We start from the raw sequence: 27,240 nt of genomic DNA, 5'->3' as shown, positions 1-27,240 counted from the left end.
TCCCATTTCCAGCCTTCCTGATTTTCCTGCTTAGTTGATGAACCCATTTGAGCTCTTTGCAGACAACAGCATCCGCTCAAGTTGGCTGGGTTGAAAAGGGTTTAAAAGTAGGCATGGGTTGGCTTAAAAACTCACTGGAAGAATTGGAGGAACAAATGCAAGGTTGAGCTTCCTGGATCAGAACTACGGCATCTCTGCCATGAATAGGAAGGCTGAGAGCAAGCCACCCAATCAGAAAGCTGGTGACCAATTGCTCAAACTAACTTGGCCAGTGGGTGCTCGCACTCTGAGAAAACTGACTGCAGGCATGACTTGGGGGGTGCGGGGTGGGGTGGAGGGGGAGCCAGCAAAGGAGATTGGATAAGAGTGGCACAGAGTCACAGAGGCCAAGGAAAGAGTGTTCCAAGGAGAAGGGAGTCTCAGAAATATCTCCCAGTCCACAAGGAGGTTGTGAGACATTTTAGTGAGTCATACTGGGGAGATTAATCAAGCCAGGATGCTGTGACGGAGGGAGTGAGAGGAAGCTAAGAAAGTAGAGTGTTCCCCACTCTTTTTCAGAAAGCCTGGCTATAAAGAAGAGGGAGAGGGTGATTTTTAGCAGTGACACAGTGGGGAGAGGGTGACATTAGAAGATGGAAGCAACAAGTAGTACATGTTTATGTGCTCATAGGAGGACTCTGTTGAGTAGAAGTGGTTGCAAACATACAGAAGAACGCTGTGCAATGACTGGAGGGAGGTTTCTTAAGAGGGAGGAAGTAATACAAGCGGTAGGGAAGTTCAGTTCTACACTGGAGAACAGGAGAGAAAGTGCTTCTGGCATTGCAGAGGGGTGGTAGTGAGTACTAATACAGAAAATCTGTACTTAAAAATGAAAGCCCGGTCAATATCTAGTTAGCATGCAGGTCCTGAAATGAGGGACTCTCAGCATCAAGGTGGGCTAGGAGCTACGCAAATCCTATTATACACGACTGGGAGATAAACAAATATTATAGATCAATTTAATCATCTGCTTAAAAAGGGTAAATACAACTTTAACTGAGTCTTAAAACGAAGAGAACTTATTGGCTTAAGTAAGAAAAGCATCCAAATGTGGGCAGGCTTCAGGCACAGATTGATCAAGATTTCCTTAGTGGTTTACTTTATTTGACCCACTCCATATGCTGGCTTTATTCTTATTTTGCCTTCCCTCAGGGTGATATAGTGACTGCCAACAACAAGCAGGACCTGAGGATCCTAGGAAAATGTTGGAAGAATAGGGAGAGAAGGAGAAAAATACTTATCATGGGTTTCCTTCCTTCCAATCCAATCTTCCACCATTTCTTTCATTGGCAGGAACTAACAAAAAGCCAGAGTGTAAGGGAACCTAGAATCAGCTCCTAAAGAGGTAAGAGCTGTATTTCATTAAAGGAAGCAGGTGTGGAAAGGCTACCTCCTCTGTAACCAGACGCTCCGGAGCTTCAGCAGGGACATTGGTAGGACATTTGGCTTGACAGAACACTCACAGTCCCAAACTCTTCTCTCCTCATACTCCCTGAGAGTGGCAATTACTGTTAGGGCTGTGTACCAGACAGCCACGGGGCTGGAGCAAGAGGCTGTGTTGCTCTTATCTGCCATGGTCTCTTCCTGGCGGGGAGAACTCACCTCCACCCTCCTGTGGATCCCCAAGGGCTCAAGTAACAAGCAGTTGTACCCTGACACTAGAAGAGTCCATGCAACCTAAGGTAGCCTTCAGGTACTCCTTCCCAGGAATCTGTCCCAGGGACAGACGTGACAGGGCCAGGAAGCAGTCAGAGATGGCTCCTCTGGTAGCAGAGCTCTGGAGAGCTGCCCTGGGGACAGGCAGCAGTCTCTGGCCTTGTCTGGCTCCCTGTCCTTCCTGAGACATGTGTGGTCAGTGTCCTGCCTTCTGTGAACACCCCAGTGTGCCTCCTATGAACCTTTTCTTGCTTCATTGAGCGTTTAAAAGTCAACATAGTGTAGCCTAAGTAATCGCCACAGAGAATAAGAACTGAAAGTACAGCAGGGCGCCATGGCGCACACCTGTAATCCCTGTTGCTGGGGAGGCTGAGAAAGGAGGATCGCAAGTTCAAAGCCAGCCTCAGCAATAGCAAGGTGCTGAGCAATTCAGTGAGACTCAGCCTCTACATAAAATACAAAATTGGGCTGGGGATGAGGCTCAGTAGTAGAGCGCCCCTGAGTTCAATCCCTGGTACCCCCCAACTCCCCAAAAAAGAACGGAAGGTGGGTCCTCCTTGCTAAGGTTATTTGGGACAAAGACACTGTAAATTCATATTCCTCACCAGGAGTCTGGGACAGGCAGTATTGCACAGAAGCCCATGGACCATAGATATTTGAGTTGCTGAGGCTAGCTTTGAACTTGCAATCCTCCTGCCTCAGCCTCCTGAGCACTGGGATTATAGGAGTGTACCACTGAACCTATCACAAATGTCCTTGAAAAACAGGGAGGTACAAGGGAGATTTCATTGTCTGCATATACATTTTTAAAGAAGATATAGCATTGAAATAACTAATGAATTTTATTTTTCATCTAACTAATACTATAAAAAGTAATACTCTCAGGGTTCTTCTTTGGGACAAACTTATATCCTTCCCTTCTGCCTGCTGATTTTTATATAAAAAGAGTATTTTTTTCTTATCATGTTTACTAGTGTTCCACACATTTTATTGGTAATGTAGGACTACTGTGTTTGCTAAAGGCTATCTCCCAGACAGGCACACAAAGGCAATCCTGAAGGCTGTGCTTACAAATGTTTTATTCTTATTTCATCCATTTGTTTTTTTTTTTCAGCAAAAAAATGCATAGTTATATTATTTATACAGACTTTCATATTCAAAACTGCAGGGAACAAATGTCTCAGAAAGCTGAAATCATGGCAAACTGTACGACAAACAGGAGTCACAATATGTTCAGTTACATGCACAGAATTGACCGAAATGATATCTATTTCTAAAGACTATTTTGGCTGATTTATCAGGAAATCTGGAATTACGATAAAGCAATGCTCTTCTGTCAGAACACACTATTGACCTGAAACCACCTCATAGTCCAGGTAGAGAAGTTCCCATGTCCTGAGGAGGCCTCTTCAGCCAGCTAAATATAGCTCTTTAGGATGCAGAGACCCAAGTCAGGGTAGTCTGAGAAGAATTAATTTAACAAGCAGTGGGAAGAATAATTATTTCTTTATGCCTAGGTTATTCTTTGCTCTTTTCTTTTTCCATTATCACCATTAAGTGAATTTAAAAACAAAAAATAAAAACAGAACAAGACAACAACAACAAAAAAGAATCAAGGTTTCTATTTGATCACTGCTAAATCTTCCCTCTGCCTCTGACCTGAGGGAGAATATGCATATGGCCCTTCAAGGAATGCCCTTTACTGCAGAGGGGACCTGCTAGTTGTACCTTTTTGGAAATCCCAGTACAATCGTGGCATTTAAATTCTTCATTAGAAATGGATGCACCTCCTAAGGCAGATGGTCAGAGAAGGCCAAGGACTCCTTTTAGGAACCTCTGTCTTCAAGGCTGGATTCCTGGAAAGCCAAGGCTTCAAGGTGGCAGAGAGGACCTGGGGCTGATTATTCTTCCCACTTCAAAGACACAAGAGACAGAGTTTCCAGGGCTATGCTTCTTACTGGCTCTGTAGTCACTGTCCTCGAACCCTCGTCACCTCCTTAGTGTCTGGGTACTCAGTTGCTTTGCTCACCACCTCCAGAGACCCAGAACCCGTCTGGCAGAAAAGTAGACTTTCCTAGCTAGGTCGTCCCGGGAGAGGAAATTTTAAAAAGTTTCTAACCAGAATTTTAAAAGACTTTGAATTTAACCTTGTTACACACATAGAACTTATTGGACATATTTTCTTCTTAAAAAAAAAAATCCTTTTGTCTTTAAGCTCTACAGTATTTACATTTTTAAAGACCTGAGAGGTCTTTTTCATTTGGATAAGAACTCAAGGTGATTAAACTCCTAGGACAAAGATGAGGCTTTCCAAAAAGCACTGGTTCTCATCCAGGTGCTAAGGCCTGTTTTATTAACAAACAAACGGCTATTACAAATTTTGCAATATAAAATTAAAATACTTCTTCAAAATTGTTTCCCATGAATTTTGCTTTTTTGCATCCAGTGTATTAAAAACAGGTTGTGCTAACTAGAAATAAATCTAAGAGAAAGAATGAAATGAAAGTTAACTGGTCCCTGTACTTCATCTATAAATGGGCTGATTTACATGGTGTCCTCTCTCCATGTGGTAAACAGAGGAAGGGTCATCCTTATGACATCTTTATGGCCTAAATAACCAACTGAAGGACACCCCCTCCCAGCCTGGAGTGCTTATTGTGTATTTGGGTGGAGTTGTAAGGCATGAGCAAGGTGGCCTGCCACTTTTACACGCTGGAGAATAATTTTGCACATTCAAGAACATTTTCCTTGAGAAATGCCAGGTTTGGAATAGCTTTCAGAGGTTGGGAACAAAAAGCTGGAAAGCTCCTGTATAGCATTTAGAAGCAAAAGACACTGGGAATATTTTCAGAAGCTCAAGGGAAAATCTGTTTTCCCAAACGAGTTAAACAGTAAATGAGTGCGTATTGTTGCACATAGGTGTACATTAAATTTCAGAGCTTTCAAAAGTCACATCCTGCCACAATTAGCAGCTCAGTGAGTATTCTTGGCCTCTGACCTATAAATAAACACTCTAATTCTGCAACATGCCCACAGACTCTTAAGCGGCTCTAAAATAAATAAATAAAGCAAAAGGAAAAAAAAAAAACAGGACTACAAACTGGTTAGAAATCTGCAACCCAGAGTGTAATTTTGTCTTTTTTTAAAAAAAGAACAGCATAAATTTATATTAGCTTTTTGGAATAGTGATCAAGAAGAACTGACATGCATTTTCATAATTGAGAAATAATTATTCATAATGCTGAAGAAGTCAGATCTTCAAGAGGAAAGCATGTGGTCTCTTGCAAAGAAATAGTGTGCTAAGCTTCAGCCCCTGGACGCTTCCTTTTTCAAAGTATCTGGGCTTGTTCACTGTCAGGCAATGTATGTCAGGATATTGGCAATCCTTCAAGGAAATCATTCAAAGGGTGATTTACAATTGGCTGGTGCTATTCCCCAGAGCCCTTTTTACTTATGTCCTATTGTACGGAAACAAATTAAGGACATTAAGCCAGAGGATAAATGTACCACTCAAAATACACACAGGTACTCCATGCTCAAGTCAAAAGCCACAGGAGGCGTCAAATAGAATTCCTTGCCTACCTCTTTAAATACTAACACCCTGAGAGTTCACGTGATTTTTTAGGTACAAAATTTAAAACATGGGCAAAAATGTCCATATTGGAACTTGCCTCATTCTGGATACTGGAATCCAATCCTCCTTGGTCTCCTTTTCCCATGTCCTCTTCCTATTTTATTAAATTAAGTCAGATCCTTTAAAAAAGGGATCCTAAAAAAAAAAAACAAACAAACAAAAAAAACTCCTCCAGCCAGGCATGGTGGCACACACCTGTAATCCCAGCAACTCCAGAGGCTGAGGCAGGAGGATCATAAGCCCGATCAGGGCCAGTCTTGGCAATTTTTCGAGGCCCTCGGCAACTTAGCGAGAACCTGTCTCAAAATAGAAAATAAAAAGGACAGAGGATGTGGCTCAGTGGTTAAGCTCCCCTAAGTTCAATCCCCAGTACAAAAAAACCAAACCAAACCAAATTCCCCCACAGGTAGTTTTTCTAAGAGATGCTCTATAAGTTACAACACAGACCTTGAAAGAGGGCAAAGGCTGGAACATTCGTCTCAGTTTTAATTTCGGATATTTAAGCACTTGAACTCATATGTGTATTTTTTTAAACTTTATTACACTCTCTATGAAATTCACTTAATGACATCATAATTTAGGCACTTTGAATGAATCACACTTCATAATGATATGAATACTATTAACCTTCCAATCGTTATTATTAGTAGTATCTTTATTAATTAATAGTGGTGATAAATTTTTCAGTTCTGCACGTGGGCACACTATCCCTTTACCTGGATTGTACATTAAATTTTCAAGTCATTCTTAACCAAAGGCTTAGAAGCAGACAGGAAAAACAATTGGTTGCAGGCAAATTAGCACATTAATTGAAATACGATCCTATGTATTGCGCTTATGCTAATGGAAAGGAGAGAAGACCCAAACTTCTAATTCTCTTCCAACAAGGGAGAAAAAAAAAAGTAATGGCTGTGACAATATGGATCTTTGCCCAATAGCTTACATATAGTAGGTGGTCAATGATCACTCAGGGATTACATGAATGAAGGCATAAACAGCAACCAAAGACACTGACAAAGTCACAAAGACAAACCTCGACTGATGGCATTTTGTTGGATTTTGTAATCTGATTTCAAAAACGATCATTTCTTATTTTGCTCTATTTAAAAATTGCAGTCAATTAAAGGAACATAGAGACCCATATATTATATGTGATACATGCAGTTAGGGTCTCTGTGCTTGGGCAGGTATCAAAGTTGTGCAGGCTAGAAAACACGACGGAGCGCATAACTGTCCCCACATCCTACAATCAGTTTGAAAACACAATTCTGTCCCCTTGGACCCATGGTAAAATCTTGAAGATAACTTCTATCAAACCTGTCTCTTGCTTGTGCAGACTAACTAAAGTTGTGAGATTCAAATATTTTAAAAATCCTGATTTATTATTGCTGCTAGCCCTCAGATTCAGCACCATACCAGAAAAATATAAAAATCACCTCCGTCTTCAAATTCTACATTCTTAGAAATGGTTCCCAGGAAGTGGCAATGATGAATGAGGCTTAACGGTTTTCTGACTGCAAGCACTTACAGGATTTATGAATGGAAACATGTGAAGGCCACCCTGGCCAGCTCTGTAGCCCCACACTTTCTCCCTGGGTTATTTATAGAAAGCGTATGGCCAGTGGAAAAGATCACATTTATTTTTACAAGTCATGACAAGACCAAAGAGCTCCACTTCCTCTCCCTGGGAAGGTCACCCTTTTCACCTGAGCTGCAAGAAGGGCAGAGAAGAAAGGAAACCTTTTAAACTACTGAGTCAGCCTGAGTCAGCCCCAGGGACCCACCCACCGGTGACAGGCACAGAAGTCAAACATCCTCTTCTCCCAAGAATGACTCTATGGTGCTGCTCCTTGAGATGTCATCTAGATCATGACTAACAAGTAAAAATAAAAAGCATTACATAATATGCTGCAAAATTCTACTGCCAGAGTAGATTGTGCAAAGATAATGGAGTGAATTCTTATTTATAATTTGTCCTGTATTTTGAACAACTGAGCATAATAAAGTGAAACTGAATTTTAATAGATGTGGCAAAATAAAGAGTGTGAAAAAAATGTTTTTAAAGATGTTTTATTCTGATTGCCACGTTACCCTTGAAATGTGCAATATACATGGATAGTTCCATGCAAATGTGGAGACTCAGTAAACATTTGCTTCTAAAATAGAATTGTCTCTCCTAACAGAAATCTGATGTCATTTAGCAAATAACACAGATAAACAAATTGTTCCTGATCTTAGCATATGTGGTACCTGTTTGCAAACATGACATGAAGTCCAATCACTGTTGTCAACTAGAATGTCCTCCTTTACTGGTACGTGTGGTATATAACATCTAAAGTGGAATGGGAAGGGAAGGACACGGGGGAAGGAAGAGGCAAAGGAAAGAGGAAAAGGAGTCCTGGTTCTCTCTGGAACAGACTGGGCAGTTTAACCTTCCCAGGGAAAAGTGTGTCATCTCACTGGCTCATGCATCATAATCACTTGAAAATGATAGGGGTATAATTTTATCCCTAAGTGGCCCTTGCTTAAGGACAAAGACACAGGGCAAGAAGAGAATTCTGTTTGTGGATCCAGAAAATCTCCAACAAAAAATTTAAAATGATAAATGCCAGGATTGTTCTTATTCTCAAATCCATGGATCCTTTTCAGAAGTCTCCCTCCTTCTGAAAGGGAGGTCCCATTTGACAGGGGAGCTGCAAGATACTCTTCAACCTGTTTCTCTAGTTTCCGAATCAACATTCTTTGGGGCTCTAGAGGAGATGACAATACCATGCAAATAAGTTTGCATGTGTAAATATCCTGATTTCCACAGCTGTCCTTGAACACGTGTATGGAATTAAGTTACAGCTGAGGAATAACATCTGTGCTGAGAACAAATCACCAGCCTTCGTAACCTAACAGGCACTCTTCTTGCACTTTGCAAAGGGGTAGACACTGACACTCCTCTGGAACTGTGCAAAGTGTATTGAAGAGCCCATTAAGAGGTCCTAAATCAAATATAGACCTACATAAATTTGACTTCTGTGTGCAAATTAACACATTCAAGGATACTGGTTCCTCCAGGGAATTGTGCTGAGCTTCTCTGTTTACAATTCTAGTGGCTATTAAAAACACAAACAAAAACAGCAATCTTTCTAGGAGCACCATCCTACCAGTGCTGAGGTAAGTGTTCATCTATTTTCTGTGCTTGATCTAAATTATGCCATGAGGTCAAGACTCTCTATTCACAGACTTATTTGGCTCTTAACCAAAACGACTTACCAAGAGTGTTAAGTATATAAATAAGCTACCTCAGTGTTTTCTGTTAATCGAGTCTGAATAACACTGGCCAATCAGATCATTAGAAAGCATCTTGGGGTGTGTTCATTAATTTTTCAATGATTTAGAGTGACTGCCAATCACTTCCATACCCTGGACCCGGATGACGCTTTAGTATTTAACTGGGCAAGTGTAATCTCATTTAACTCAAAAGTTGCAGTTACTACTTAAGTAATATGCTCCTGTTTTCATAACATAAATAAGTAATACGCTCCTGTTTTCATAACATAAATATTCCTGAATATTACAGTTTTAATTTTAAACAGAGATGGGCAGTGTCAGTGTCCTCTCACCCTCCCCGACATCTGAATTAGGAACTGTGGTCACATTAGTGGGTTGGCTTCTTCTCTCAATAGAGAAGCCAAATGCTCTGCATGCCCGTGTAAGCCACTTCTGGTTCTACCAAACACTCAAAACCAACACCACCTTCCTTCCCTCCTGGGTGGAATGTTAAACCCTGATTTGCAGTAAAGTAAGAAAAGCTTATTCCTGCTGCTTTCCTGATGCAAGAAACTGTGTCTGAGGACCAGTCATTTGGGCATTGCTTTAAAAGGCACATTTATTCCAGTGGCAATTTAAACAAATAGAGAAGAAAAGAATAAGATTAAAAACAAAACAAACAAACAAAAAAGCCAGGATGGGTTTTGTGGAATAAAGTAAATAGGAATCTGGGATCTCTATAAACCACTTGAGCGCCTTACCAATAGTCTAACCAGAGTCCCTAAGGTAGTCATTCACAGTTGTATCTTGACACTCCTAGGCCTTCAGAAAACACTGTTTAAAAAAGTAATTGAGTACTCTCAACCAGCTTGCCCTGATGTCCAGTTCAAGTTTGCAATGCAAAAGGCTACAAAATTCAAAACTATGTGACAAAGAAAATTCAGTGCATATCACAGGCTTTGATAAGTTATGCAAAATCATCATATATATTATTATTTAAATAACATCTGAGAAACGTATTCAAATAATTAACTTGTGTTCACATTCCATGCGTTTTCTAGCAGGTTAAGCCCTGGGTTTGTGTCTTTGTGCCCGTTTCCTACAAAGCTCCATTCTTTGACAAATCCAAGCATTCCTCAGACTGAAATGGAAGTACCCAGGGATTCTCTCTATTTATCCTCCTTATTGCATACCTGACCTCACAAAGGCTTCTTGTTATCACCACTGACACAGAAAACAACTGGAAAAGCAAACTGGGGTTTTATTTGGGATTTTATTCTCTGTCTTTGCAAAATCTCCAGATGTCAAAGACACCACCTGCCTTTTTTTCCAAGGGCAAGAACTATTGTGGCCCTCTGCCTCCTATTTGATCCCTCTCTCTTCCTTTTCCTCAGCCCCAAGTGGGCTAGGATCCCCTAGCAGCAGTGGACCTTTCCCTTGTGGTTTTGCAGCACCCTCCTTGAGCAAAGACGGAAACACAAGAAAACTTGAAAACAAACCAACAACAGCAACAACATAAATTCCAAACAAACAGGCGGGCAAACCAGTAGCCTCCTCCATGGCGGAGGCTCACTTTTTACTGTAGAATTCGGGGTTGTTTAGGAACTTCCTGATGACCAACCCTAAGCAAACCACCAACAGCAGCATGTAGCCCACGGTGCCCGAGAAGGTGGGCGCAGCAGGTGGGGCCTGGAGGAACTGGCGCAGGCCCTCCTCTACGTAGTACACCTGGTCATAGATACTGAGGAAGGTGAAGATGTGGAAGAGCTGGTGGCTGTGGCCGATGATGTCGAAGAGGCCTGGCTGGATGCGCTCGGGGATCTTGCTCACGTTGAAGAAGGCGGCCACCACCAGCCAGAAGTAGCGACGGTAGAAGTGCACGAAGAGCGTTGGGTTCTCGCCACGCAGGTCGAAGAGCCAGCTCTCCAGCATAATGGGGCAGGCCATGCTGAGCGGCATGATGAAGACGAAGGTGCGCAAGGCGAACGGATAGGCGCACCAGTCGGTGCGGCTTTTGCAGCAGGCCACCGTGCATGCGACAGCCAGCACGAAGGCCACCGGCAGCACCAGCGCTCGGTAGACGGCAATGAGGCGTGTGCAGTCCACGTGCCAGCCGAGGCGCTGCTGCACATACGGGGTCATGACTCTGGCGTCCAGCAAGCTCAGGCCTGGCAGCAGATAGTAGTAGTAGGCCACTGTGCTGCCGAAACCATAGTAGCTGATGGACGCGTAGTCCAGGTAGAAGAAGGCGGCGCGCAGGCGCAGCGACAGGCAGCTGAACACGTGCGCCGTGCAGCTCATGGCGAAGGTCAGCAGAACACCCGACGCATAGCACCACAGGGGCAGCAGCCACGGGTGGTGGAAGGGCACATCGCGGCCGCTCAGGAAGAACAGGCGACAGAACTTGCTCAAGAACAGCAGCAGCGGGATGAAGTGCGTCCAGAAGTTGAGCGTCTCATTGGTAGGCTTCAGCACCGAGGCCAGACACTCCTGCGCCGTGCATGGCAGGCGCCGGTAGCCCGACAGGATGAAGCACTCCACGAAGTCGTCGGGGACCTCGTCCCAACGCAGTAACTGCTTGGCAGACGCTGGGAGGTCCCCGGAGGCTGCAGGATGACAATGCCGGTTGGCCCCCGAAGCTCCGGCAGCCGTGGCGGGAGGGCCCTTTGTGCCCGTGACCCGGGGCTGCAGGCNAAGGCTGGCTTGCGGCTCAGCCGCTCCGGCCGAGGGTGAGGGTCGGCTCTGGGATTCGAAACCCGACAGCCACGCGGGCGTTCTAGAGGACACTGGGGAGCCGCGTTCTCAGGGGGCGGGGAGCTGCGGGCGCGGGGGAGGGGAGGGACTGCGCGCCCGGGCCCGCGCCGGGCGGAGAGATGCGCTGACAGTCATCTCCCGAGGTGGCCCGCGAGGGGACACTGCGGAGATCGGGGACGCGGGGCGGGGGCTCTGCTACCGGGTCCGGATCCGAGCCTTGTCATTGTCAGATATCTGGTGCTGCTTCTCTCTCCCTGCCCCTCGCTCATCCTTGCGTGCGTGCGTGCGTGTCGGCCTTTCACTCCAAGCACTACACCGAGCCTTATATTTATCCCCTTTCCCCTAGCGGACTTATTCAGGTGCGTCACTATCCTCCTATTTCCCTCACCCTTGTCCTGTCCAGAGGAACCGCCCCCAAACTAGCCTCCGCTCGTCCTCACCGGCCATTGGAGCCACAGCTCACCCATCTTCTTGCGTCTGTAACTAGGATTCTTGTTTGGAGCCCCGAGTCCGGCAGCTCAGGACGGGTTGCTGGAACCTCCGCATTTTAGTGAAAAACTTCACATGACGACCTGGCGATTCAGAAAACGTCTTAGGATCCGAGGAATTTATTAAGAAGGGATTCCCAAGCAGAGCTGCGCCCCAGTCAAGGGAGGGCGTGGATGAAAGAAGACCTCAGGGAGCAGGTGCATTCTAGCACGAATTGAAGAGAGAAAGCAAGATCATTTCCTAGAGACATGGCAGGCTTGGGTAAAACTTATGCATAATTAACCAGGAGTACCTGGCAGGATAGGCTGGATGGCTGGAGGCAAGAACAAAAGATTCGAAGACTCCAAGTGATTTGGAAAGATGCCTTGACCCTTGAAGAAAGAGGGTCTCAAAAACCTGTGTGTTCTAAAAAGTTCAACATGTAAGTTTCTCTCAGTGATACCCTGGGGGTATGGCTGGGTTTAACTGATCTCTAACCTGTGGTACAGGCGACAATAAGCACTAAGCACCTTATAGTTTTCAAATCTTTTAGGTATCATGCATCCCATTTTACAGAAGAGGAAATGGGGGCACCCTTGACCATAAAGAACAGGCCTAAGTGGTAGAAGAGGAACCTGAACCCAGGTATGCTGTTTCTAGATTTCATGTATTTCAGCTGGAACATCCAGCAACCCGTTTTACTCAAAGGAAGAAAGGAATGATTTAGGAAAAGCTTTCAGTTTTCGTTTTTAAGTTCATTTCAAGAATAAAAGGCTACCTTCCTAACTACAGCAAATCCTGTAAGTAAATTAAGGAAGATTTACTTAGGAGAGGCTCAAGGTGGCTTTAAGATATGGATAAAAATTATTTATAACTGGGATATCATTCTGTATTGTAAATGAATAGAATTACTTAACAGTCTCTTTACAAGTGTTGGCCTTCTCTCTGAAATATTTTCCACTAGTAATTGATTTAGCAAACTCTTACACAATTAGGCCAAAGGCAAACTCTGGTCTTGTGTCTGACCTAGCACACATTCCTGATTAATGGATTTTAATAAATAAGGTTTGCTGCAGTTATTTAACCAGTATTTTGTTTTAGTGTTCTCTGGTTTCCCACTGTCTGTTTTAAAGTGAAATCTAATTTCCTTTCACATCTGGACGGAGGGCCCATGCTAACTTGCTAACTTGTGAAAGGGATTAAGATTCAGGCACTTAATTCAAGCCTAGGAATGATAAACCTAAATGCAGGGCAGACAGGGAAAAAAAATTTCTTTTCATGTTCCCTTTGTCACTCCACAAATAGCCTAAGCTGTAGCCTGTAAAAAATGTTGATCTTATAATAATTCCCACATTTAGCAACCTCTTTGTTGCATGATCAGCTCACTTACATAATTGGAAAAAATACAATAAAAAGTTCATTTCAAGCAAAATAATGGAATTGGCTGTAAATGAGTGTGCACCATCTCTAGCTAGATAAGATAACATTTATCATTGCATCTAAGAATGGCAGAATGGATTCTTAATAAAATATAGTGTTCTTTTAAAAAGTCATTATTTTATAAAGTCAAACAACACCCTGTCACAACATTCTTGTAAGTGATCACAAATCCTTCATGGTCTCTGCCTTTCTCCTTTCTCATATATCCTTGCCCCGTGGGAGGTGCAAAGTCAAGTACAGCCACGCAGTGAGAGGTGTTCATGAACATTCACTGTGCAGAGCCCAGACAGCTAACCTTGCTGTATCTTGACAAAGCTAAGTAAAAAGGAATAAAGGAAACAGCACGAGTGTTCTAATTATAAAAGGTTTTCATTATAAAATAGCAGTGTGATTTCTTCCTGAATTAGTACCCATCTATAGGGTTAATGTCTCTTAATTTTTAAAATTGTGATATAAAAATGTGTTCCCCACCTCCCACCAATGCTGGGTTTTGTAGTTTGTTTTAATTCCAGTAAACTGTCTGCCTCTTGTCAGTGAGAACCAGGCTTAAGTTGCTGGGTTTGGCTGAACAGATAGAAGCAATGTGCTGGCTGCCACCTCCCGCCCCTCAAGGTGTGTGTGGAAAGCCAGTGCTGGAGTCTGGTCACAGAAACCAGCTTGTGTTCTCAATGGAAAGCTTGCCAAATGGAGGTTGCAAACGTGGTTTTGGTAGTTCTGTAGAAATTTTGTACATCAGCGTCCTGTGGGGCCCTGGCTGCAAAATGCAATCATATGTTGGCTGTGTGGCAAACTGGATAAACGCTTTTTCTAATCTGATTTGCTTTAGCAACTTTCTTCTAGACCAGCTATCGGTGTCTTTGTGGTTCTCTCTAATGAAATGAAGCATATATAAAATTTCACGGTAAATTTGATGTTTTCTAATAAGGACAATTAGTGACCTGTAAAATCTGCAGAAAAACATGCCAGTTGCTAATAAGACACCTATTTTCCAGAGGAAATAACTTTTTAGTCTCATGTTAGCCAGAAAACAATGAGCCAAGCAAGTAAACAATAAACCACAATGGACCTAGGAGTTAATTGCACGCAAGAATCTTTAGAAAGAGAACTCAAGGGTTCAATCCCTGTCTTCAGAATATACAGTCTCAACAAAATGCTTCTCTTTTCTCCAAGTTGAAAGTAGCCATGATAGTGTCCACCACACTCTCCCAGGTCAGACAGGGTCACAGCCAAACAACAGGGCATGAGCTCCCTAGTGGTAGAAAATCTTATGGCATCAGAAGTGACTGTGACAATCTTTGGGGACAAGTGTGATTGGAAAGTCAGGGAGGGGGGCTGGAAACTGGAGAGAAAATGCTATTCTTGCCTGTTCCCTGTTTCTCTCTTGAAGAAATGCTAAGGAAGACTGGTTGAGGATGTTTTTTCCTTTGAAGTTTCCATGTAGTGTCAATGTCACATGCCCCAACCTCGGCTCATTCTCCTTTTTTCTACCCTGGGTCTCTGAAGTGGGCGCACAGGAGACTAAGGTGAAGAATAAAAGATTACAATTTCTGTGTAAGTCTCATCAGTTTCAATATGAAGCTTTAGTATGTAGTCCATGGGGGTAATTGATAGGCAATAAATTGAGGCCCAGGGAAGGGTCAAAACACTTTGAGAAGGGTGGGTGATGGGAATTGTTTATTGACCTCTGCTCCATAGTCCATTGCCCTTGTTTGTACAGTATCAGAAAGTAGCATATAATTAATAAACAAAAACAGCTCCGTGAATAAGAAGAGTCAGACTAGAGGATTTTAGGAACTAAGTGGTCTTCCTATTCTAAGATTCTAGGATTTTAGGTTCTAACCTTTGAAAAGCTTATTGTGATGATTAAAAAAAAAATCCCAGTCACAACGGGTTGGGTGTTTAGTATGCACAACAGATGGTGACCCCCCAAACCTCTTCCAGTGACTTGAGAGTCAGGAGGGGGAATCCACCCTAGACCTGGGAGAGAGGTGGAGGCAGCTGGACAAGGTGGCAAGGTGAACACACTCTCCCCATTTTCAGGCCCCCAAAAAACGAAACAGGCACAGAGAGGTTCAGCAGCCCTGTGGCAGAGCCGGAGTCCAGTGCTTTTCTTTCCAATCCCCTCAACCTTTCCTTCATAGGCACTTGCTCCTGAGAAGCTGTTACGTAGCTTGCCTTGAACATTTCCAGTAAAGGGACTTATCCTTTTCCATCATAAGTTTTTTTCTTTTATCATTGTCGTTATTGGAAAATCTTGTTAATAATTAAAGGAGTGCTATTGATGAGAAACACACACTGTTGCATCTTGGCCCAAAGGTCAGCCATAAGGGTTATTGAGTCTGCGTGTGGTTAGAAAGTTCCCCAAAAGAACCATGCCAGATAGAGCAGTTGCACACATGGAAAGTGACCCTGGATGTGATTAGGTACGTTTGGTATAACAAGTGTCATCGTCTAAAGGAGGAACATCTGTTGATCCCAGAGGCTTGCTGCACAGAGGCAAAGAGCAGATTCTGTGATTTCACAGATAATCTTCGCATTTATCACAATATTATCAATTAGAGCAGCTGACTGGTACAGGAGGGAAGTATCCTGTTACCTCATCACACACTTGACTTCGAGGGGAGGGCATCTCTGTTACGGGGTTCAGCTTGGGCCTCAATGAAACTTGCTTGTCGCTGGTTCTGTTTAGTTCTATAATGTAATGATGTTTCTTCTTCTTTTTTTTTTTTTGAGGGTTAATATCTATTTGTTGAAAATATTTGTGAACATAATTATCTAGGTGCCAATCACTAGACTAATAGAGGGTGTTGTATGTATCCTAGGTGGATTGATTGTTTTAAGAGTGTGTTTCGGTGACCTTGTGTTCATCTGGAGCCCCATTTGTGTCCAAACCATAAGCATTTGGGGAGACCGATGTGTCTTATCAGTACACTTAAGTCATTTCTCCACATTGAACAAGGACAAATGTTCTAGGAAATGCTTATTCTCCTGGTCACCCATTGGCATGCTTCCTTTGAGCCTTGGGTTCTGGGAAGTTGGGTCAAAATGGATTTGGTGGTGGTGTGCTCTTGATCCCTCCATTGCTGCCCTGACCAACCTCAACTGGAGCCACTCCATTCTCATACCCACCTAATTCCTTGTCTAGACACTTCCTGGCACTGGGGAGGGCTTACTGGGTGGATCCATGGTGAGCATTTGGGAGATAGTCCCCAGTTGTGTACTTAGCAGGCCCTAATCAGCACTAGGGGCACAGAGCTGGATCTAGGAACTCCAGGTGTAGAAGAGCAGAGGAGTGAATTGGAGCACAGTGGAGCCAAATCAGAATTGTTCTTGCTCTCCACTGGAGGGGCAATGGCTCTGCCATGTTTAAAGGCAGCCCTTTTGTGAGAACTCACTAGGTGCAGCCGTTTTGAAACTGGGAACTGTAATGCTGCCCTGAATGCCATTAGCTTTGGATGTTTTTACTCTGAAGTAATGTGCTCTACAGACACCTGCACCCTAGCGCTGACCCCCATGGGAATGGGGTCAGGGCTGGGGTGAGGGTTAAATGCCATCTGACAAATGAACCAGGAAAAACTAAGTGTCACGAGACATCCACACACTTGTCTTTGGGAAAGCCATCAATCCTGGAGGATGGTCTGCCTATCCCTTGGCGCCCATCTCATATTCACTGATTTCTCCTTTGTACTAACAATGTCCTTGCTCGCTTACTTGTAATTAGCAAATGGGGGTGGATGCTGGACAGTGGATCTTTCTTTCATTTCTTCTTTAAATTGCATGGACGGCCAACTCCTGCATTCAGCAGGCTTCCTGATTATACTAACCTGGTTTAATTTGGTGTATGTTGGGAGGGAAGGGTGGGAATGGATGGCTCTGTGGGCCACAGTTCCATCCCATACTCCCAGCTCCAGAGTGCGTTGAAATCTTCAGTTAGCATTTCTAACAGCGTCCTCAGTAATGAGCATGCTTTATACCTGTGGACATCAAATTCAACCCCCACTTAGCGGAGACCAACTAACACAGGTCTGCCAGATGCAAACACAACATAATACTTTGTTTTCTCAAATTCTTTTTAAAAAAATTTAACATTAAATCATTGGATATGGAGTTGTCAAGACGTTCGTCAGACATTTTAAACAATTCAGAAATAAGGCAGAGAAGAAAAGCCTTTCACAAAGATAGAGATTTCTTATGAAAGAAGGGATGATGAAAATGTGTTTTAGTTAGATTTTTTTAAATATAAAAAATATTAAGTATCAGTTATTTATGCTGGGCTGTTTTGGCTTGGCTGCACAGAACACATTGCTTAGAAAAGACCAGCAAGGGTACAAATAAAGGAAGGGTTAGAAAGGGGGTGGAGGGGGTTTCCCTGTATGAGACAGGCATGGGAAGAGCCAGCCTCAAGTCTCCATGTTGGAATGTTCCTGTCACTAGGGTTGATGTGATTTTAAAATTCTACAGCAGCCTCATAGTTGGTGGCAGAAAACCGTCCCTCTTTTGGGAGATGGGAGGGGGAACCCCGTGGAGGGACTGACTTGACATTTGTCCTTCACGGTTGGTGGTGCTTAGTTATGGTAAGAAAAGGATTATTTTTTAAGACTGTGATTGCTCATTACTGCTCTCCCTCATTCTGACCTCTCCTCTGACAGCACCAGCCTTCCTGAGGTTCTGCTAAGTCCCAAGCATGTGCCGCTAGGAGAGGCTCTCTGTGGCTGTGTACAGGCTGGCCTCTCACAGTGGCCCAGCTGAGGGCAGAGGGGCCTGGTCGGTAGCCCATGCTCTGTCAGCCATGCTCACAGCCCAGACGTGTGTTCTTTCCCCTGAAGAATAAGCACCTTTTACTGCTTCATTGGTGGACTGACAGCTGCCCCAGGGCCCTTGCACTCTCTGTTTCTGTTTGCCTCCCTCTGCCTCAACTACTTTTCTTTCTGGCATTCTCCCTTTATTTAGTCCTCTGCTCAACATTGCCACCTCCCAGAGACCTTGCTGTCCACCCTGACATGATAGTGATGGGGTCCCTCTCACTCTGCCCCCTCACCCTGCTTTATATTTCTCATAGTCGCATTATCTGACATTATATAATATGTGATGTATTATATATTTCTTTCTTTCTCTTCTCCTGAAATGTAAGCTCACTGCCTATCCACAGCTCCCATCAGAGTGCCTGACACTTAGGAAACATTCGTGGAATAATTAAAAAGACTATCCCTAAAAGCTAAGCCCAGAGTCAGGCTCAGTTCAGAATATGTGTATTGATGCTGCTCAGGCAGAAGCATCTCTAATGAACTGACCTCCACAACCCAGAAGTACTGACCCAGAAATAGAAAACACAGAAGCCATTGGCTGTGAATCTCTTGTAACGAGGGCAGTGGCTTCTGCACTAAGATCAATCACTAGGGGACCTTCAAAACATAACATCATCAAAAAAGGGTGCTGGCCACATCCTCCACCCCTGCCTGGCGGAGCCTTTTGGAGCAGGCGCGTGGAATTGCAGGACTAGTCATTTATCTGGAAGGAAACCACCTATAACATGGCCATGAGGGTGAGAAGGAGTAGCAGTGTTTGATTTGAATTTTAAAGGTCAATTCTAACAAAGTCGTTTGTATCAAAGAGAATTCCTCAAATCTCTTCTATTAATAGCCTCATTTAGCACCCCTGGCAGCTCAGCAGCTCTGTTTAGGATTCTGTCTCACCATGTTTTCACCTTTACTGAAATAGAGAAGCAAATGTCAAGGCAGATATGGTGCCACAGAGGTATAAAAATATTATGCTCCGGGCCTATGGCCTGAGCTTTGGGCACTTAGCAGATTCTCCCCCTGAAAGGCTGTTTTAAGATGCTTGGAGTTTTGCAAGTGCCCTAAGAGCCTTGGAGACCACCACATCCTGGTTTTTTTGACCCATTGGTGAGAGCATAGCTGAGCAGGTAGCTGCTAAAACGGTAGTTTACACAGAAGCCACTAGCAGTCAGGTGGCGCGTTTCACAGGGACACAGAGCTCTAGAGCAAGCACCATTCCACAGGAAGAGTTGGGGGACAGCGGGCCTCGGTGTATCCAGCACCTTCTCTTTGTGTCCTCTCTGGAACACAGCAGCTCCTGCAGGTGCCACGTGACCTGACAGCCTCCCAGAGAACTGTCCGAAGGCAGAATCCAGCCCAGCACCACCTGCAAAGGCTCGGGAAGGAAAAGATCTCTGGGAAACTTGGGTGTGGGAGGAGGGAGGAAGATTTGAGTTCGGCTCCATTGCCATTGGGCGGAATCTGAACATTAAATGGCTTCTAGCTTGATTGAGGTTGGATTTCGCTTCACCTAATGTGCTCAATAAGAAACTCAGGGAAGTGTGGTCTTGCATTTTTAAAAGCAGTGGTTACGTGTCTGTGTGCAGTGACACAGGAAGGTTGCAGATGGGGGCAGTTCCTGGAAAAAGAACAACTTATGCCTAATTGCCTGACCTTTTCTGGGGGCGGTTATTCCGACTGCAATTCTTCCTCTCGTTTGCATTCTGCAGGTTTCTTTGGTGACAGAGTCTGTGATGATATGATTTAGCTCTGAGTGCAAAAAAATAGAGCCAGATGCATCTCCTCCACCACTCTGTTTTGCACCTTCAGATCCCACTCCCTGAGTCCTGTCCCAAGAGGACCTCCTTACTGCCAGTCAATCCTGCACCCAGGGTGGTGGCCAGTAATGGTTCTACCTGACTTTCCCCAGCAGAGAGCTGTCTGTCAGAAAGGATTCTCTTTCCTGTACCTGGGGCATTCTGTGCTTGTTTCTTCATGTGACAGCTAGAAAATTTGGCTGTGTGACCAATCCTGGCCCTTTCTCCTCTTCTCTCTGGGGAAGAGGTAACTGCCTGGAATTGTGTCACGCAAGGACCTGTGATGGCCTCTAAGGGGTCTGTAAGTGCAGTGGAGGCCCGTTTTGTCCATTTCCCTTGCACCTTCTATTCCTTCCTATTGTGCAGCTTTTTAAGTTCAACTACTTCATTTTACAGATGAGGGAGACCAAAGCCCAGAGAAATGAAGATGTCAGGGACACTCTGCTGGGTCTATGACTCTCAGTCTGTGCCTTCTCTGAGACTGCAGAGGGTAGGTACACAGTGAAAGGTGGGTGAAAGAGCCCTGGCTTCCAAGTCAGATTTGGCCAGGTTTGAAGTCTGACTTTGTCATGTACCAGCTATGTGACCTTGGGTGAGCTGTTGAGCCTCTCTGAGCTGCAAAGGAAAACCACATGGCTCTCCTCCAAGATTGTTGTGAAGACTGATGTCTAAAAAGTGCCAGCCACGAAAAGGTACCAATAAACGGTAGCCATTTCTGTTATTCCTATGTCCCCATTATGTGAGGCGCAACAAACTCAATGGAAATATCATGAAACACCAACTTAAAATGGTATAATTTTCAAGTGTGTTCAACTTTTTTTTTTCTTTTTTTGTGGTGCTGGGGATTGAACCCAGGGCCTTGTGCATGTGAGGCAAGTGCTCTACCAACTAAGCTATATCCCCAGCCCGTATTCAACTTGTAATAGGGATTCCTAAAAACAAGAAGCCATTGAAATATAAGGAGGTGAACTTTTGGAATGGGTTGAACGTCTGGGCATTTAGTTAACTGCAGGGGAAGGAAGGGTCAAGTGCAGGCCAGCTCCACCTGAAGGTGCTGGGAGGAAGCCCCTGCAGGAGGAGAACTCAAAAGGCCAGCAGTCGGCCTTAGGTGGGGAGGTGGCCATGCATGGCAGGCCCCATCCAGATCTGCTGGAGGAGGATGCAGCACAGTGACCAGAATCCCAGAGGAGCTGAGAAGCATGCATGAACTGAACAGGTGACATCAGTGTGATCTGTCAGGAGGGGATGGGGCTGCAGAACCGGGTCCCCTTATCTGGACCTGGAGGAGCTGGACTTGGGGACAGGCTGACAAATCCCAACATGCAGGCAATTGCTTCTGCTCTTCTCTTGTAAGTCTGTCAAGAATAGCTCTGGTACTTCGAAATGTCAGTTGCCATTTGTTCCAATTTGCATAAAAGTTGTTTTTTTTTTTAAGTGAAGAATTTCTAGGGAAAAAAGAAAAACCCTAGTTACATTCCAAACCATTGGCAATATTCTAACTTCTAATCTTTTAAAGTATACCTACAGACGTTTAATGTAATTACAATCCACGTGTGAATTTCATGTCCTATTTTTAATGTTGATATTTTAATGTGGATATTTCCCTGAAATAGAATAGTATACATCCTTTTTTATTTTAAATACCTCTGATGGTTCATCCGGATCTCCACTGGAAGTGTTTTGAGATGCTAAGAATTTATCCCTGTTACCAATTGTACTATTATGTACTATTACATTTTTTTTTTCTTTTAAGTTGTTTCCTTGCTGTTCCCAAAATAGAATGAGGAGACCAAATATGTGAACAGTTCAGTGACTCCTGCTTGGTCATCCTACCCTGCCCACCTAGGAAATCATGTAAGTCTTTCTCTCTGTATTTCGGCAGGGATCCACCAGACGCTGCTGCCCGCTGCTGACCTGGCCCAGAGACACTTGCGGTAGGTGTTCCATGGGAGCTGTAGCGGGGCCAGCCTCTGCAGAGGGGATCCATGCTGGGGAGCTGACTCATGCTGGCTTCAGCCCAAGGCTGACCTCAGCCCCAGAGAAAAGGCAGAGAGGAAATGCGGCTTCCTTTTCTATTTAGAAAACCTGTGCCTGATGCAGCAGAGGGAGCAGGATGCAAAGTCAGACTGGAAATAGGAATTTCTTATATGTAGCATTAGCAATTACTGAGTATACTGTTATTTAAATATGTTTGTAATTTTTAAAAAATAACCTATTTCTTCAATGAGGCACAGAGATAATCAGTTCTTCATTCACCAATTGCACTTCATTTTGTTATTCATGAAGGAAAGCAGTGGAGTTGGTCACACTTTCTGTGCATTTGAAGCCACTAGTGTGTAAGCTCCTGAGTGCAGCGGCCGTCCCAGCACCTGGTGCATTGCGTCCTGTGCAAGAAATAGGGGTTAAATTAATAAATTAATGCATGTGTTCCTAGAAATAGGAAATTTCCAATGAATAAGACAACCCCGTTTCTTTCTTTTTTCTTTCTTTTTGAACTTGGTACTGCTTACATGTTTATTTAAATTTATATTTGCATATGTGTTGTAGGACTCTAAATTTCACAAAGGAATTTCTGTAGCACCAAACATAGACTTGCTATGCACACATTTGATAATTTAAGCTTTTGTGTCAAAGTTAGTTTCATTCATTTATTCAACAAACATTTACTGAGTGTATACTCAAGGGCCAGCATTGTTCTTCATGGTTGCAGGTTTAGTGCATCAACTACCTCCTTTATTTATTTAAATTTTTAATTGTTTTAATTGGTTAATTCATGACAGTAGAATGCATTTATGCATATTGATATATCATACATAGACGGGATATAATTTCTCATGTTCCCGAGTGTACATGTTGTAGAATCACCTTGGTCATGCAGTCACATATATACATGAAGTAATAATGTCTGTTTCATTCTACTAACCTTCCTATCCCCACATCCCCTTCCCTCCCCTCTCTTCTCTCTACCTAATCTAAGGTAAAGGTATTCTTCTCTAGTGCTCCCCTCTTATTGTGAATCAGCACCCACATATTAGAGAAAACATTCAGCCTTTGGTTTTGGGGGATTAGCTTATTTTGCTTAGCATGATATTCTCCAACTCCATCTATTTACTGGCAAATGCCATAATTTCATTCTTCTTTAAAGCTGAGTAGTATTCTACTGAAAATATATATATATGTATATANAGAATTTAATCAGTAATTTCTTGGGAAACTACAGGATGGTTTTGAATGGGGCCCTTGCACTTGTCCCAGCTGAGGGAAGGAAGACCCAGTGAGCCAGCCCTGTGCCCCAGCTCTATCGCTATGTGGTCTCCCGTGAATTAATCATTAGATAGCACACAGCACTCCACCCATGTCTATCTCCATTTTTCAAAATTATGTTTAACAAATTCCTGAAGAACACTCAAGTCATTTTTCTTCAAAAATTCTATTAAATGTATAACTATGATATGAATAGTACTTTTTTCCCATACCCAGTCCTAACTGCTGTTTATATATAGCTACTGCCTTTTGACATATAATGTATATCTAGCTGTTTTTTTTTTTAATTCTTTTACTTGGTATTTTTTTGGTTGACTAGTTTAGGTTTCCTAATTATACTGCCATATCTTTTTCTACCATTCCTTTAACATACTGCTGAATTTGATAATGTTTTATCTAGAAGTGTTTATTTTTTTATTAGTGCATAATAGTTATACATAATAGTGGGGTTCATTTTGACATATTCATAAATGGTTTGAGATGGTAGAGATGACCAAGTGGTACCTATTCCAGAATTATAGTATTTTGTAACATTATAAAATATTACAATAATCTGGACTATTACTAACAAGTTAAAAGTAGAAATTAAGATTATGGTAGCAGGGCTGGGTTTGTGGCTCAGTGGTAGAGCGTTTGCCTAGCATGTGTGAGGCCCTGGGTTCGATTCTCAGCACCACATATAAATAAATAAAATAAAGGTCCATTGACAACTTAAAAAAATTTTTTAAAAAGATTATATAGTAGATAAAAATGAATAAAGTTAAGTAGGTTTTCTAATAAAATAAATTACAAGTTTAATAGGAAAAGAAGGAAACTATCTTAGCATAGTGAAGACTGAGTTACAGTCAGCAACATCATATATTGAGTGCAAAGTTAAAGCTACTGCCATTACAATCAAGGCAAAGCTGGGGTATCCACGTTCACTACTAGTGCTCAGTATTTTGAAGGTTTTAACTTATTTAATAAGATCCCCTGTTCATAAATTTAGCAACTGGTATCAATATTGGAAAAGAGAATAAATGTTTGACAGCATACCTAGAAAATGCAAAACAAACAAACAAACAAACAAACTTCATTTAAAAACAATTAGAATAACTACTTTAGTTCAATTGCTGAATATGATACATATCCCAAATAATTACCTTTTCTTCTATAATTACCTATTATATGGGGAAAATATTCTATTCACAAAAATAACAAAAATCATAAAATAAGTCATGAATGAGTACAAGAATCATATTAAAAGGAAACTCTAACATTTTATCAAAGGATCAAAATAAATGGAATATTATATTACGCATAGGGAGATGAATATGTAAATGTATAAATGTCAATTCTTAACAAATTAAAACTCACATTTAATGTAGTCCAAGTCAAAACATGCAAATATGTACTTTTTTTGGGAACTGGACAAATGTTTTAAATGTTTATGTGGAATAAAATGTGCAAATTTTATTGGGTAGGTTGAGAAAAGTAGTGAAAGAATACTTGTCTTACCAGAGAGAGAACAAAACCTACTATAAAACTACTAAAATCAAAACAATTTAGTCGTGACACAATGGTAGTGGAATCCAGGGGACCTTATTTGAGAATTTGTATCATGAAATTTGTGTTTTGGTTCAACGGAAAAGGATGTATACTCAGTGGGGTTGCAGAATTAACTGTTCATCTGGATATTTAGGAGAAGAAGATCCAGAGTAAAAATTGCTTGAGTTTAAATCTCAGTCTTACTTTAGTAGCTGAGTGAAACTGCCTGATTCCTTAATCTCTTTGATCCTTTATGTTCTTATCTATGTGAAATATATAAAGTATTTGTAGAGTCTCCAGAGTATAGAAGTCTTTCAGTAAATGGTAGCTAGTTTATTGTTACTTCTTATTATTTCTTCACACTACAGAAAAAAAATTCTAGACAGATTGAAGATCTAAATTTTAAACAGAAAACACAATAAGAATAACAGAAGAAAATATCGGGGCATATTTGTGAAATCTCAGTTTGGGAGAGACTTGAAAAATACAATGTCTTCCAAAAAAAACTTCTTCAGCCATGAAGAAAAAATAATGATGTATCTGACAACAAAAAACTAGAAATTACCTTCAGGCAAGAAATAATAAAGTCTATATAGGACAGACAAGAAATTAATATCTTCACATTATGAAGAACTCATCATCTCTTGAAGAAAACAGGAAAACGGGAAAAGAAAAATGGGCACAGGATGTGAATAATGCTTACAAATGAACTTCAAATAGCCAATAAATGTAAGAAAAGATGCTCAATTCTGTTAGAGAAATGCAAATCACAACAGAAGTAAGCTATTGTTTTAAAATCCATCATATTGACAAAATATTAAAATCTGCTGATTTATAAGACTACTCCCATGGTGGGTGGTGGGCAGGGGGGAGGGGGAACCAAAATGAAAATAATCCAGAAGTTTCTCAAATGAGGAAATGGATGAACAAGTCACGGAATATTACAGAGTTCTACCAAAAAATAAATGACCTGTGTATGTATTGGCATCGGGTGGCAAAGGCAAATTCCAGAGTAATGTGATAATTAACATTTATTGAACATTTACACCTTGTACTATGGTTAGGATGTGGTTTGTCCCCTAAGGGTTCATGGGTCAGAGGTTTGGTCTTCAGAGAGGTGTTTGACCTTTAAAAGGTGGGACCTATTGGGGAGTTCTTAGGTCAAGGGGGGCACTGCTATCAGAGGCATTAAGGTGGTTATTGTGGGACCCCGGTCAGTTCCCACAAAGGGAGTTGCTATAAAAGCATGAGCTGGACCCTCGCATTGCTGTCTGGCTTCCTGTGACACTGAATTCTCCTGCTTGCGTGTGCTCCCATCCCCTACCCTGTAAGACCACCAAGGGCACCCTCTTCAGAGGCTGGCCTTTCAGCCTCCCAAACTGTGAGCTAAATAAGCCACTTTTATTTATAAGTTATTCAGATATTTTATTGTAACCACAGAAAATAGATTAATATACTATAGTAGTGGGTCTGATGTCCTTGTTAAGCTTTGTTGGGGGGAGTCTCTCAACTTTCCCTGTATTTCTCATCCTGGTGGGTTCTGAGTTTTGGCTTTCTCTGCTTTGTTTATTTGTCTTCCAAAAATGTATAGTCCTTTGGTGGCTTCCTCTCCTCGTCTCTTTAATTTTGAAATTTTTATCCCTGTCCCTTAAAAAAATACGCACACAGTGATGTTCTCTGGAACAGCAGGAGGCAGATGTGCATGTGAAGCTCACTCTCTCCAATGAGAAGCCTTTAATTTCATGTTATTAAATAAGAAATAGGGAGAAAATACACCTGCCTACGTGGGCATTGATTTGTAGGAGGGCAGAGGAAGAGACACAGGAGTTTACAGTTGATCTGACACGTAGGCAGTCTATTGCCCTTGACTGGACAGCCCTGATGATTTTGTTAATAACATGATTTCACTTTACGACTGTGTATGTGACCTGAATCAACCAGGCACTGAATCTATTATCATCGTACAACTGTGTCAGTGTTATTTACTCAAAAAGAAGGCAAAACTCCATCCCTGCTAAAACAGATCATATTAATTAAGGCCTCCAAGTCAGATGGAGCCTTTTAAAATCTGAATAATAGCTAGGAATAAATCATATTGTTTAAGGATTTAAGAGTTCCATTGTATTAGTCAGCTAGGGCTGCTACAACAAAATATCATAGACCAGGTGGCTTAAACCACAGAATTTTGTTTTCTCAATTTTGGGGGCTGGTAGTCCCAGATGGAGGTCTGGTAGGGTCAGTCTCTGGTGAGGCCTCTGTTTCTGGCTTCCAACAGCTGCCACCTTCTCACATAGCAAAGAGAGAGCTCAGGTGTCTCTTCTTGTCCTTACTAGGACACTGGCTCTATTGCACTAGGGACCCACCATCTTCAAATACAGCCACATTTGGGGATTAGGGTGTGAGCATGTGACTTTTGGGAGAAACCCAATTCAGCCCAAAGCACCTGTCCCTTAGATTTCTATGTTACATTAAAAAAAAATCTATAGAGAAAATGGTAAGAATAGGAAAAGGAAATTACATTTAAATGCACCTTTGTGACATGCTGAGATCATAAGGAGATTTGAAAACTCTCTTAGTCTTCTTAACATGTGTTTGCAAAATTATTTCC

At 42.4% G+C, this 27,240-nt stretch overlaps 1 protein-coding gene across 1 annotated transcript; it reads right to left on the bottom strand.

Annotated features, from left to right (window-relative positions):
* Nucleotides 1-5,946: 5,946 nt before the first annotated feature.
* Paqr9 (progestin and adipoQ receptor family member 9) lies at nucleotides 5,947-11,788 on the bottom strand. The gene is made up of 2 exons (XM_015486745.2): nucleotides 11,782-11,788; nucleotides 5,947-11,388 (listed from the first exon to the last, which is right to left on the bottom strand). Exons 1-2 carry the CDS (start codon nucleotides 11,786-11,788, stop codon nucleotides 10,157-10,159), a joined length of 1,239 nt encoding a protein of 412 aa, XP_015342231.1. The 3' UTR covers nucleotides 5,947-10,156.
* Nucleotides 11,789-27,240: the final 15,452 nt, after the last annotated feature.

Source organism: Marmota marmota, unplaced genomic scaffold (assembly GCF_001458135.2).
Source record: "Marmota marmota marmota unplaced genomic scaffold, marMar, whole genome shotgun sequence".
Lineage (NCBI taxonomy): Eukaryota > Metazoa > Chordata > Mammalia > Rodentia > Sciuridae > Marmota > Marmota marmota.
This window is presented reverse-complemented; position numbering and strand designations above follow the sequence as displayed.